Raw genomic sequence first — 14,482 nt, forward strand, 5'->3', positions numbered from 1 at the left:
GCGCACCTCCAGGGCTCCGCCCTTGCTGTGCTCTGCCTGGAAGGCTCTCTTCACCCTCCTGACTCCGCTGCATCCTGCAGATCTCAGCCCCAGGGGCCCGAGGAAGATGGGCTGGAGTCCCCTTGGGAGAAACTTTTCCAGAACCACCTGGTATGGCTCCTTTGTAAGATGGGTGGCTCTTTGTGGTTATGTAATTATTTGAGTTATTTGGTTAAAGATTATTTGCCCCCTGGGGTAGGGCTGAAGACAAGGACCATGCTTGTGGGCTCACTATGATATCCGAGTGCCTGGCACATAGTAGGTGCTTAGTTAAGGGTTCTTTCTGAAGGAAGGAGAAAGGAAGGAAGAAGGGAGGGAGGGAGGGAAGAATGACCCTCAGTGTTCTATTCCGCCCAGGGTTTTGCTTGTGTGTCATGAGATGAGGGACAGGACCCTCAGAACTCCACCAGGAATCAGGTGTGAGCGGTCACCTTGAGGGCCAGTGGGTGTCCCAGGTGAGGCAGGAGGTGCAGGAGGGCTGACGTGGCCTGCTCTTATGAGGGGCAGTCAGTAGGGCCAATGGACAGTGGGGACAGGGAGGTCGCTTTGACAGCATCTGCCTGGCACTGCCCAGGGAGGTGGTCTCCAGCAGCCAACATGACCATCCTGCCTGCTGGGGAGGCATGTCCTGGGGTGGTACTGGCAGCCATCTGCCCAGCCCAACATTTATTAGTAGTGATCGTGTGTTCCACCCTGGAAGCGCTCCCAGTGCACTGGGGAAGACACGTGCCCTCGCACTGGGTGATATGCGGTTTGATGGGAGGAGCTCTAAGTGGGTGGAGGAACTCCTAATACTGCTTTGAGGCTCAAGGAAGTCTTCTCAGAAGGTCTTTAGACTAGGTCTTGAGGGATGCCTAGGAGTTCACTAGGAAAGACTTTCCAGAGAAGGTGAAATTGGGTTGGGTCTTGAGGGATGCAAAAAGTTCACTCAGAAAACAAGAGAGGAAACACCTTTCCTGGACACTGGGTTCTCTTTAGGGGCTCATGTAGGCCAACAGGCCAGTAAGACCACAGTATTCCGGGACCCTGCTCACCCACGCCAGCCTCTCCTGTACGCCCTGTGTGTGACTGTATAGGTGCGGGCCCCTCCACTGCCCCATCCTAGAGCGGTTAGGATTGTGTCAGTGGGGAGTGTGCTCGGCACACAGCGAGTGCTTGGTCGGAGTGGGCTCCCAGAATGGTGCAGCGGGTCTGAGGTGGGGCCGTGTCTAGGGCCTGCTGCTTGCACACTCGTGACAGGCACTCACCCCGCTGCAGGCAGCCCTTCCTTCTCCAGACCCAGCAGCAGTTTCAAAAGATGAGTGGGGCCTTGTCAGTCTCCACTGAATTGGCTGGAACCACCGGAAGGGAGAGGCCTAGTCGGGAAGCAGGCTCACCTGGATTTTAGCCCACACCTGCCCGGCTTCCCTGAGGCTTCCAAGGATGGCTTCATTCCCATCCAGGTCTCTCAGGAAGCATCGAAGGTGACAAAACAGTTCTCAGAAGTTTACTGGGGCATAAAGGGGGCCAGGAAGCCTTACAGGGTGGAAACGGGTCTGAAGTGGGGTGTATGTGCCAGCCCAAGACTTAAGAGAACCCCTTGGGGCCCATTGGCACTGGGGTCTGCGGCCATGGAGACTCAAGTTCATTAAGAACAAGGAGTCGGGCCGGGTGCGGTGGCTCACACCTATAATCCCAGCACTTTGGGAGGCCGAGGCAGGCAGATCACGAGGTCAGGAGTTCGAAACCAGCCTGACCAACATGGCAAAACCCTGTCTCTGCTAAAAATACAAAAATTAGTCGGGTGTGGTGGTGTGTGCCTGTAATCCCAGCTACTCGGGAGGCTGAGGCAGGAGAATCGCTTGCACCCGGGAGGCAGAGGTTGCAGTGAGCTGAGATCACACCACTGCACTCCAGCCTGGGTGACAGAGTAAGACCCTGTCTCAAAAAAAAAAAAAAAAAAAAAAAAAAGAACAAGGAATCTGGAAACCAGGTTCCACCACATACTAGCTGGTGACCTCAGGCAAGTCACCTCACCTCCTGCCTCAGTTTCCCTACCTGTAAATAGGTTTGTTCACAGTAGGGTTATTGTGAGGTTTAAATATATTAATATATGCAAGGTGTTTAGAACTGGGCCTAGCCCATACAAGGGCACTAGAAGTGTCCGTTGTTTTGGTACCTGCTATGAAGCATAAGCTCATGCACTTGCTCTGCCGGGGTGGGGGTCAGGGGGCACTGAGGAGGCTGAGGTACCTGGGGGAGCACCCAATAAGTGACAGACTCCACGGAGTCTTTCCACTGAGGAAAGACCCAGCCCCTGCTGTCGGCAAAGACCAAACTTGATCAGCCAACTCTGTTGGAAGCCATAGGCCTCATCTCATTTTGCAGAAGAGGAAATTGAGGTCCAGAGGAGGGTGCAGATCTGGAGGGGGCAGGAAGGGTCTTGATGTGAAGCCCTGATGGGGGCGGGGGCAGAAGAGCTGGCCTGTGTGCATCTGATAAAACACGAGCCAGGCCTGCTCCGTCCATCCCGAGGGCAGGGCAGGGAGGCACTGGGAAGTCAGAGCTGGGGGACAGTGGGAGCAGCAACGCCTCCCCCTCCAATGATTGGAAGAAGAAAATGTCACTGACTATTTGCCATGAGTCAGGTGCTGGCTAAATGTCCTACAAGGATGACCTCATTTCATCCCCACAGCCTGCAGAGGCAGTGGCTGTCATACCCATTACACAGGTGTGGGAATGGAGGCCTGGAGCGGGGAAGAGACTCACCTGTCACACAGGCAGCACGAGGCTGGGATCTGAACCCAGATCCAGGGCCACAGGATGACGACTCCACAGCCTCAACTGGGGTCCCCTCACCGGGCCCCACCCCTGGAGAACAGAGAACAGCCAGACCTCAGTGAAAATTCCAGCTCCAACTTGGGCGGCTCGGTGGCCCCAGGCAAGTCGCTTCCTGTGGGGCCTCAGTCCCCTCCTCTGTAGGCGGGCCTCACAGTCCCTCCCTTGTGAAGACGGCCTTCATGCTGGATTCTCAGTGACGTTGTACATGGCCATAAACTTGCCCCATGTGCTCCTGCTGGCCTGGCTGTCTGCTCTGCCCCTGTGTATTCCCTCAGCCCTCCTGCCGCGGGGTGTGGTCACTGTTGTGCCCCTAAGGCAAACAGTAGGTGCTCACTCAACATCCACTGGATTGGTCATGGTCAGACACCGGTTCAAATCCAGGATCAGGGCCTCATCTCCTGAGCCTCAATTTATGCACCTATCAAATGGGGTCAGCAGCACAGCTGTTTGACCGCTTTTGTAAGGACTGGCTAGCAAATGTTTAGCACACAGAAGGTGCTCAACCCACACAACGCCCAGTCCTCATCAGGCCTCGGCTTTCCCTGCTCCTTGTGGCTCCTGTCATTGGGGATGCAGTCATTAAGTACCTACTGTCTGTGCAGGGAGCGCCCGCCTCCCAGCCCACTCAGGCGGTTGTCGCCTGGAGATGGCAGCCAGGGAATGTGGGTGGGGGCCCCCGCGGCAGCCCTGCCCCTCTGCGGCTTCTGCTGGACAGAGGCCTCAGTGTGGAGCTGCCCGGGTCCTTTCACGGGCCCAGACCCATGACTGGACGTCTGAGAATGCCGCCCATTATCTAACTCACAGAGCACAAAGGGGCCATGTGGGGGCGCGGCAAGCCAGGCGCCCCTAGTGAGCACACGGGGCTCCGGGTCCCCACCCCGGCCCATGAGTCCCCTGAGCACAGAGGGCAAGGACCTGCCCAGAGTAGGGAGAGGGCGTCGTTCACACGCAGGAATGAGAACCATTTCCTCCAGCCCCACGGGGACACGGAGATGAGAGGAACCACCCTGGGGGCTGGGCTTGAGGGCCAGGGCAGGCCACCGCTCCTGGGCCCGGAAACCAGACCTGGAAGGTCGCCTCCTCCTCCAGAAGAGGCAGAGAGGGAACACTCCCGGGGCTAGGAGGGGCCCCTAGAACGTGAAGGGTGGCAAAGCCTCAAGGTTTCCCCAGTGGCATCCACAGTGGAGAAGCCACAGCACTGCTATCTGGAAACACGGTCAAGAGGGGTACTGTCTCCTGTCGGTGCCACCACTGGAGGGTCAGCCCGCCCCTCCCGAGACACACTAATGGGGCACTATGGCAAAGACAGGAGATGCAGTGTGGAGGGGCAGTGGGGCAGGGCTCACTTTGCCACCTGTTTGCTGTGTGACCTCGGGCAGGCCTCTAGGCCTCTCTGAGACTTAGTGTCCATGCTCAGGAGGAGAGGGGAAGGAATGATCACACAGGCCCTCAAGACCCTTGGGTGGGTGATTAAAGGAGGTGATCTCCCTGATAATCATCATCTGGGTGGCGGGAGCCCTCCTGAGGGGTTCAGAGGACAGGCTGGAGAAGCCCACATGGGAGCTGAGGCTCTAGGGCAGGAAGTCAGCAGACTTCACACTTCCTGATGACACACACATGCCCCATCCTCACAGCGGCCCACAGAGGCAGATCGTGCTCCTCTTTCCACATATGGAAACTGAGGCCCCAGAAGCAGTGGCGCCGCCATGGTCACGCAGGTGGTTAGGGTCAGGCCTCTCAGCTCCAAGCAAGGGGCGCAGGGATGCAGCGGCTGAGAGCAGGGCCTGGACGCCCAGAGGCTGTGCAGCTGCAGGCCAGTGGCACACCACTCTGACCTTAAGTGTCCCCATCTGCAAAAGGGGGTTGATCAAAGGTCCATCAATGACAGACTGGGTTAAGAAAATGTGGCACATATACACCATGGAATACTATGCAGCCATAAAAAAGGATGAGTTCATGTCCTTTGTAGGGACATGGATGAAGCTGGAAACCATAATTCTGAGCAAACTATCGCAAGGACAGAAAACCAAACGCCGCATGTTCTCACTCATAGGTGGGAATCGAACAATGAGAACACTTGGACACAGGATGGGGAATATCACACACCGGGGCCTGTCGTGGGGTGGGGGGAGGGGGAGGGATAGCATTAGGAGATATACCTAATGTAAATGACGAGTTGATGGGTGAGGCACACCAACATGGCACATGTATACATATGTAACAAACCTGCACATTGTGCACATGTACCCTAGAACTTAAAGTATAATTTTTTTAAAAAGGGGGGGGTTGATAAGACCCCCCTGCAGGGTTGCTCCCACGGGGAAATGAGATGGGTCCAGCCCCGGAGAAGCAGCAGTGATGGCTCCCGGTACCACCTAGGCCCATGGCTGGATTGCCGAGCCGTCCCTAGGACTCTTGTTTCCAGCACCTTCCTGTGGATGAGGCAGTGCTCTGAAGCGTTAACTTTGCAGGGGCATTTCCTGCAAGGAAACGTTCTCAGAGGCCAGGCCCAAGGGACGGGAGGGCAGAAGCCCCCTCCTCCCAGCGCAACCCTGGCCCCACTGTTATTTTTTCCAATTGAAGAAGAAAAACATTTCCTCTGTCTCCTCACAGCTCTGCCCTGGGCAGTCAGAGGCGAGAATGGACAGGACAGGGTGGGAAGCCCACCCAGTGGGGTGGAAGGCCCAGGCCCGCCTTCTCCGAGCCAGCCTAGCCGCTGACCACCGTGCCCCAAGCAAGACTGCCCTGACTTGGCCACCAGGTCCTCATCCTCAAAGACACTCCTGGACATTTCCCAAATTTCAGGCATTTTGGTGGCATCTGGATTATCACCTATTTCACATTTGTCTTTAACTCACTTTTAAAGGACTTCAATCAATGCATTTATCAAGGAAGCTTTACATCATTACTGTACATGGAAAACCAGTAGCACTTGCCAAAACAAGAAAGTAATGGCAAGTACAAAGAAAACAAAGCGCTATCAGTACATTCTAGCACGCTGGTGTCAACAGCCCCTGAGTTTGAGACCTTCTCTCTATTAAAAAGAGACAGTGACAAATGTTACAGTCATCAAAGACATGTTAGCCTCAAACCAAGACCTTTTCCTTGATATAATCAGACTTGAACAAAAACTGAAAAAGGCCCAAATTGCAGTGTGAATAACCAACTAGGGCTGGCTATTCTGGGTTAGTTCATTCCAAGTTAGTTATTGCTGGGTCCCACCTAATCCCCACTCCTGAGTACCTTTCATCTCTCCCTGGTTCCCTCCAAAATCCCCTCTGGAAGAACACCTCATTGCATCTTAGTAAGGCCAGGGAAGGTGTGGTTTGTTCCTTCCTTTATTCATTCATTCAGCCAGTAATTGTCAGCACCTCCTCTGCCCAGCCAGGGGTATAGGGGCTGCCACCATGAGCCATCCTGGCCTGATGGTGCTCCCAGCTAATGGGTAGAAGGGAGAAATCATAAGATGTGGAGGCAGATCGGGGTTTGAATCCTTACCTTGCTAATGCCCCTCAGTTTCCCCATCTGTGAAATGGGTTTGCTGACCCAGCCTAGTCAGCTGGCCGCAAGGATGGTGTAAGATCTGGTAGGGCAGTGCTGGGCACAGGACTCACTCTCACTGTCTGGTGCCTCTGCTAGCCACACTGGAGCTCAGGACAGGAGGTGGAGCCCTGGTCTTTTGTTGCAATGACCCCCACCCTGACTCCTGGCTCTAACATGGGCTTCAGGGGTCATGGTTCACTGCCACAAGGTGGGGAGAAACTGGTGTTTGCTAAGAGCCTTGTTGCGCTTGACAGCTGTTATGTTATATTCTCCGCCTCACACCCTCCCAGGGGCAGGTGTTCTGCTACGATTGTCCTCATTTTACAGTTGAGGAAACTGAGGCTCAGAGAGGGTGAGTGCCTTGCACAAGACCACACAGCACTTCTCACCTCCAGTTGATGTGAGGATACTCAGACCCGAATACCCTTCGCCTAGACAGCTCCTAAACCCCACTGCTCAGCTTGGCAGGGAGCTTGCGTCCCAAGTGCCCAGGATCATCACCACAGGCTGGTCTAAGACGACACTGAGCATTATCCTCGGGGCTCAGTGGGGGGAGCTGCAGGATGCAGCAAGATGAGCCAGATGAGCGGGAGACAGGAAGGAAGAGAGGAGGGGCTGGAGAGGGAGCGGGGGTGAGGGATAGGGAGGGAGACAGAGAGAGAGACAGAGATAGAGACACACAGAGAGACAGACGAAGAGTGGAAAGAGAAGGGGGCAAGACACTGACAGAAAGAGAGACAAAGAGAGTGAACGGGAGGAGCAAGACAGATAGGAACAGAGATGGGTGGGGGCAGGAGAGAGACAGATAAGACAGAGAGACCAGCAGATGGACCGGGGTGGGGGCACTGAGGATGCGAGTGGGGAGGAGGGGCATGGAGGCAGGCCCCACGCACCCCTGCTGGGCTCTGCAGTTGGCTCCCATGGGTGGCACGATGTGCGCCTTCTCCATCTAGAGAGGAAGACAGGGACACAGTCCCACGGGAAGTCCCCTGAGTGGCTCTTGGTGGGTGGATGGGCCTGGGAGGGGGCCTCCAATTTCCTGCAGCTCAACACTCCCGGCCAATCAAAGCAGTGGCCAGACCGGGGCTGAGGGGTCTGGAGCAAGGCGGGCAGGATGGCAGGAAGGCGAGGGTGTTGAGGGAAGTCGGGGGTGGCTGCAGGCCCAGCCTTTCCTGCCTGCCCCATGGTGCACAGACACCCCTGCCCTTCCTTCCTGGTTGGGTGGGAAAGAGGAAAATGAGGTCCCGCTACTCTGAGTGAGGCCCACCGGGCACCCTGTGGAAGCTGGGGGTCTGATGGGAGGCCCCGTTCTGAGAGGTCGGAGCTGAAGGGCTTTTGCTTTCAAACACTGTAGCTCTGCTCTTCATGAGCTGTGCGTCTTGGGCCAGTCCCTTCCCCTCAGCCTTGGTTTCCATATCTGGAAGATGGGTTACCAATAGCGCTAGCCTCAGGGGTATCTGTGAGGAAAAAGAGAGCCCGTACATGGCAAGTGCTTGGCACAGTGTCTGGCACGGGCTAGCCCTGTGTGAGCACCCCCGTAAAGCAGCCGCGGCGCATGGTCCTCACAGGGCTGTGACCTTGGAACCAGGCTGCCTGCCCCTAACGCTGCTTCTGAGATCAAGAACCCTGCCCAGTGCCGGCTTGTGTGGGACTAATCTTCCACTAAGCCTGGGAGGATGTTAGGGAAAGTGCCTGGCGGGGGTGCCAGGGGTGGGGGTGCGGCTGGGTCTCCAGAGGCGGCAACTGCGGGCTCCAGGACCAAGGCCTTGCTCTGGCTATCGGTTGTGGGCCACTGGCTGGAAATATTTCCTCTCTCCATGTTTTCCTCATTTATATATGTGACCTCTGAGCACTGATCCCTCTGGCCCTGCCACTTGTAAATCCCTTTTATGGGTCTGGGGTTTGGGGGACAGATTATGGGGTCTGGGGGGACCGACTGGCCGGCACTGGGGGAGTGAAGGCCTGGACAGTGCCTGAGAAAGGTGGTGGAGGGAGGCTGAGTGTGGAGGGGACACACAGGGTTCGGGAAGGCAGAGGGAGAAGGAATGGGGAGCTCAGAGGGACCGGGAGAGGGACGGAGGGTCCGAGGGGGAGGCAGAGGGAGCCACGAAGAGAGGGAGCGAGCGTCAGGGACGGAAAAACGGAGCAGGAGAGAGAAGAAGACTAGAGAGGGCCAGGGGCGGGGCTGCCAGGGACTGGAGAGCGAAGCGGAGTCGGAGGGAGAAGGAGAAGCAGAGGCAGAACCCGGAGAAGCGCCACACGCGCGGAGTTTGGGGTGGGGACAGAGACGGAGAGACGCAGAGACCGAGAGACGCAGAGAGAGGGAGAGACGGGGTGGGGGAGAGGGCGGAAAACGGAAAACAGGCGCGAGCGAGGCAGGCCAAGCGGCCAAGTGGGAGGAAAGAGCGAGGAGAGCGAGCGACGGCAGCGGCGGCGGCTACGGGGAGGGACCCTGGGGCCGCGGGCGGGTCCTGGAGGGCGCGGGCGGCGGGACCCGCGGACGGCGGGGCGGGGCCAGGGGCGGCCAGGGGCAGGCGGGGGTCCCCGGGGCGGGCGGGGCCCGGGCGGGGAGTGAGGGCGTGTCCGCAGCGGAGCCGCCCCCGCCCCGCCCCCGGGCTGCGCGGCGAGGCTGAGCCGGGCCCGGGCGCCGGGGCCGGGGGCGGCTGGCGCGGGCAGGAAGCGCCTCGCGGCCCGGGCCCGCCCCCCGCCTCCCGCCGCCTCCGGGCACCCGGCTCCCGGCCGCGCCGCGCCCCATGCACTCGCCGCGCCGCGCAGCCCGCGCACGCCCGGATGGCTCCTCGCGCCGCGGGCGGCGCACCCCTTAGCGCCCGGGCCGCCGCCGCCAGCCCCCCGCCGTTCCAGACGCCGCCGCGGTGCCCGGTGCCGCTGCTGTTGCTGCTGCTCCTGGGGGCGGCGCGGGCCGGCGCCCTGGAGATCCAGCGTCGGTTCCCCTCGCCCACGCCCACCAACAACTTCGCCCTGGACGGCGCGGCGGGGACGGTGTACCTGGCGGCCGTCAACCGCCTCTATCAGCTGTCGGGCGCCAACCTGAGCCTGGAGGCCGAGGCGGCTGTGGGCCCGGTGCCCGACAGCCCGCTGTGTCACGCTCCGCAGCTGCCGCAGGCCTCGTGCGAGCACCCGCGGCGCCTCACGGACAACTACAACAAGATCCTGCAGCTGGACCCCGGCCAGGGCCTGGTGGTCGTGTGCGGGTCCATCTACCAGGGCTTCTGCCAGCTGCGGCGCCGGGGCAACATCTCGGCCGTGGCCGTGCGCTTCCCGCCCGCCGCGCCGCCCGCCGAGCCCGTCACGGTGTTCCCCAGCATGCTGAACGTGGCGGCCAACCACCCGAACGCGTCCACCGTGGGGCTGGTGCTGCCTCCCGCCGCGGGCGCCGGGGGCAGCCGCCTGCTCGTGGGCGCCACGTACACTGGTTACGGCAGCTCCTTCTTCCCGCGCAACCGCAGCCTGGAGGACCACCGCTTCGAGAACACGCCCGAGATCGCCATCCGCTCCCTGGACACGCGCGGCGACCTGGCCAAGCTCTTCACCTTCGACCTCAACCCCTCCGACGACAACATCCTCAAGATCAAGCAGGGCGCCAAGGAGCAGCACAAGCTGGGCTTCGTAAGCGCCTTCCTGCACCCGTCCGACCCGCCGCCGGGTGCACAGTCCTACGCGTACCTGGCGCTCAATAGCGAGGCGCGCGCGGGCGACAAGGAGAGCCAGGCGCGGAGCCTGCTGGCGCGCATCTGCCTGCCCCACGGCGCCGGCGGCGACGCCAAGAAGCTCACCGAGTCCTACATCCAGTTGGGCTTGCAGTGCGCAGGCGGCGCGGGCCGCGGCGACCTCTATAGCCGCCTGGTGTCGGTCTTCCCAGCCCGGGAACGGCTCTTTGCTGTCTTCGAGCGGCCCCAGGGGTCCCCCGCGACCCGCGCTGCTCCGGCCGCACTCTGCGCCTTCCGCTTCGCCGACGTGCGAGCCGCCATCCGAGCTGCGCGCACCGCCTGCTTCGTGGAACCGGCGCCCGACGTAGTGGCGGTGCTCGACAGCGTGGTGCAGGGCACGGGGCCGGCCTGCGAGCGCAAGCTCAACATCCAGGTACACCCGGGCGGCGGCGGCGGGGGCTGGGGAGGGGGCGGGCGGGAACCGAGCGGGTCGTGAGCTGAGCGGGTCACAGGTGGGAGCGCGCAGAGACCCAGATGTACGTGGAACCCAGGTGTGCACGCGAGAATACAGGTGTCCCCCGAGGGGTACTACTGGCGCCTGTATGGCCCAGGTGGGCATGTGCAGGGACTCAAGTGAGTGTCGGCTCACGGGCGCGCATACCTAGGCGTACTGGGAGGGGTCCAAGTTGCCACAGGTACCCAGGTGCGCATAAAGCCCAGGTATGCACGTAGGGGTCACAAGTGCATGCTGAGGGCGCAGTGACTGCATGCCTGACCAAAGGTGTGTTCTGGGGCCACTGCGTGAGCCTGTCAGAGCCACCATTGCACGTCGGTGATGCATGCACGGATGTGGCAGGTGTGCAAGGAGGCACACCGGTGTGCACCAGGGCCCTGCAGATGTCTGCATGGACTTGTGTGCCAGCAAGCTGGGGCCTGAAGACGCATAGGGCAGACAGGTGTACTGCACAGACACTGGTACAACGGGACAGGGCTAGGTGTGCAGTGGGATGTGCGTGGCAGAGGACGCAGGTATTTGGGCATGAGTCAGTACTCTGAGGAGGCTGCATGGTTGGCAAACAGGTGTGTGCCTGAGGCCAACTTTTATTCACCTATTCTGCAAATATTTCCTGAGCACCTAGTATGTACCAGGTGTGGGAGTCTGGGGTAAACAGTAGCACTTGTGGAGTCAGCTAGGGGCATCACATGTCACAATTCTCAGTTCTCAGAACAACCCTCTCAGGTAGCCTCTATTCTCATCACATTTTACAGATGAAGAAACAGGCACAGAGAGGTTAAGTAACTTGCTGAGGATCACACAGTTGGGCACTAGCAGAGGTGGATTTGAATCCAGCCTGTCTGGCCTCAGCATCTGTGTTTTTAATGCCCAGCCTTTGCTGCCTTCTGGACTTGGATCTCAGAGTGTGTGTGTTTTGGGGGAGTGCCAGGCAGCTGGGGTGGGCAGATGCCAGGGCCAGGAGAATGGAGGGATGTGAACAGGGGTGTTTTGGGGGCAGGAGAGGGCCGTGGGGCTCAGTGGGGAATGAGGAGGAGTACAGGCGGGTATGGGGCCCAGGTGTCTGAGGCTGGGTTGGGCAGTAGCCAGGGGGGCCAGGTTGAGGGAATCAGCATGTGTGTTGACATGACAAGGGTGCGGGAGGGGACTTGGTGTGGTTCCCCTAAAGGAAGTTCATGGCAAGGGTTTGCTCCTCACACTGGCTTTGGGAGCTGGGTCTGTTGATCCCCATGGTTCACTTTGAGGAATGAGGCCCCAGAATGACACTGGGGCCTTTCCCACACCCTCCACCCATCTGAGTCTGGGGAGCCCACTTCAGCTCCACTGCCTGCCATTCCCTTAAGAAGCTGCATCTCCATCAGCAAAATGCAGAACTCAGCCTTCTTGTGGTGATCCCAAGCCTTCCTTGGGGCCCCACCCTGTCCCTTCTCTGTGGCTGTGACAAGAATTTCATGAGATTAACCATTCCCCTGTGGGCGGGCCCAACACTGGGGCTTTGAGAAAATGCAGATTCCTTCTCCCGAGGTCGAGGTCGGGCTCCCACGGCTGCCCACCATCTGGCCGGCCACCCTGAAAGTAAAGGTGACGGTGGGTGAGCAGGGCAGACAGTCCAAGGAGTGGTGGGGCTGCTTGCCCAGTGCCATGGTTGGTTCATCCACCATTTCCACCCCAGAGCTTCATCTCCCAAGCAACTGTGTTTGGCATTGGGGGTCTCAGTGGGGAGTCGCTGAACGAAGAGAAGTGTCCTGTGGGCTGAGGGCCTTCCTCCAGTAGTTTCAGGCCCTGTGTCCCGGCCCTTTGGTGTGAGCTGATCTGTGGGATTCCTCAGGCCAGCCCAGGGTTCCCTCCCCGTCTGGCAAGAACCATTCTGGTTCCCACGGTCCAGTCCCTCAGTGCAGTGACTCACCCAGCTGAGGGGGGCTGGAGCTTCTCTACCTCAGGGGACAGGGCCTCTCCAGGGACACAGCTCCAGGACAGAGTGGCCAAGGGCCTCTTCCCTACCCCAAGGCCACAGATTCCGGCTGCAGCCTTCCTTGGTCACCCTCCCTGTGTTTTCCACACCCTTCTCCTCTTTGCCGTGCCCGCTGTGGGCACAGGCCAGTGCCACTTGGCAGTATCTCCCAGAGGTGCTCAAGGTCCCCAGTCTGGGCCTCTAGCATGGGCAGGGGCGGGGGAGGGATCATTATTCTTGCTCCAGCCTGTTGCCAGCTATGCAGCAACAGATTCAGAACCTAGACTTTGCATCAGGCTGCTTGGGTTCAAGTCCCACTTTGTCACTTCCCAGCTGTGTGACCTTGGCCAAGGAACTTAACCTCTCTGGGCCTCAGTTTCTTCATCTGTGAAGTGGGGACAGTAAAAGCAATCCTTATCCCAAAGCATTGTTTTAAGGACTAGATGAATTGATAAATGCAGCTCAGTGTACCCAGTACACAGTAAGCACCAAGCAGATGGCAGCTCTTCTTGTTATTACTCTAAGGGGCATTATTAGCACAGGTCTCTGCTTGGTCCTGGAGAGCAGTTGCCTAATCTGGCTTGTTCTGCAGCCGTAAACACCCCACCATCTCCTACTTCTAGCCCCAGATGACACCTCCATAGACATTTACTAAGTCCCTATTGTGAGCCCAATCCCATGCTGTGCCCTGGGGAGCCAAGGACAACTCACTTTGTTTCTACTCTTGTGGACTGGGCAGGTGAGCCAAGGACGGATGTTTGACCAGGCCCTTATACACAGGGCAATGCGTGCTGCAAAGGGAGAATGAGGGTGGAGGGAGCCCAGCGGAGGGAGCGGAGGAGCAGGAGGCAGCCGGGTGAGGCCGGAGAAGAGGAAAGGGGTCCAGGCAAAGGGAGCAGCCTGTGCGAAGGCTGTGAGCGGGCTCGAGGGGGTCTGCGTGGCCAGACGAGTAGAGTGGGAAGCACATGACACAAGGGCCAGGGAGGCCCGGGGAGACCGTCCTGGGGAGTCTGGACTTTATCCTGGGGCCGTGGGAGCCGTGAAGGGTTTTAGCCAGAGAAGTGGAATGGTCTCAGCGGGCACCTGAGTCTCCCCACTGCAGAAGGGGAATGTTCCACCTGAGTCTCCCCACTGCAGAAGGGGAATGCTCGTGAATACCTGCCTCTTAGGGCTGTTGGGGGTATTAAATGAGATCATTTATGTACCTGGCGCCTGTTTGCAATGACTGTAATTCTTCTACATATTATTTTAGCCCCTAAGTAGCTGGTGAGAAGGAGCAATGGAGGAGGGAGAGTGGTTGAGAGGCTGAGGCCACCTCCCGGGAATAGATTCCTTCACTCAGTCGCAAATATATCTTGAGCACTTACTGTGTGCCAGGCTCTGTGGTGGGTGCCAGGTGGCAGTGGGGAGATGGGGCCGGCCTTGTTCTCTGGAGACATGGCTGGCCTGGTCTGCAGCAGTGCTGAGGGCTTGGAGGGTGGCAGGTGGGCTCTGGACAGATTTGGGGGCTGGGATGCAGCCCCAGTGGTAGGGAGTGATGGGATGGAGGAGCAGAAAGCTGCCCAGAGTCAGGCTCAGCAACAGGATAGATGTTGGTGCCCATGGGGTGGGGCATGTGATGGGGTACCTCTGGGGAAGAGGATGAGTTTGGTCTGGGGAGAACCAGGGGCCTAGAATCCTTTTTTCTCCTGGTCCCATCTGGCTGGATTTCTCTGGCATTGGCACTAGGTGGCCTGGGTGGGGCTGCACATGGGGCAGGACCCCAGGGCCAAATGACCTGCAAGTGGGGCAGCTCAGCCAGGCCTTTGGAAACCCAGCCTCTCGCTCCTGTTTGAGGGTCTCATGAAGAACCCTGGGCCCTGGCAGGAATCCCTCGAGCCGCCCACAACTCCAGAGCCTGGGTCAGGATGGCCTCCCGACATTCCAGGTTCCCAGCTGGCAGGACTT

The 14,482-nt window shown here is 59.1% G+C and overlaps 1 protein-coding gene across 2 annotated transcripts in view; it reads left to right on the forward strand.

Moving 5' to 3' along the window:
- The first annotated feature begins 9,116 nt into the window (after positions 1 to 9,116).
- The window catches only part of PLXND1 (plexin D1), a 51,627-nt gene continuing 46,261 nt past the window's right edge, over positions 9,117 to 14,482 (forward strand). Inside the window, exon 1 of one of the 2 annotated variants that reach the window (XM_063721694.1) lies at positions 9,117 to 10,503. In XM_063721694.1, the coding sequence (XP_063577764.1) occupies positions 9,193 to 10,503 (1,311 nt within the window). In that variant the 5' untranslated portion in view covers positions 9,117 to 9,192. The remainder of the gene's footprint in view (positions 10,504 to 14,482) is intronic. The other variant, XM_024244918.3, reaches the window with a different exon arrangement.

The sequence above is a fragment of the Pongo abelii genome, chromosome 2, assembly GCF_028885655.2.
Source record: "Pongo abelii isolate AG06213 chromosome 2, NHGRI_mPonAbe1-v2.0_pri, whole genome shotgun sequence".
Taxonomy (NCBI): Eukaryota; Metazoa; Chordata; class Mammalia; order Primates; family Hominidae; genus Pongo; species Pongo abelii.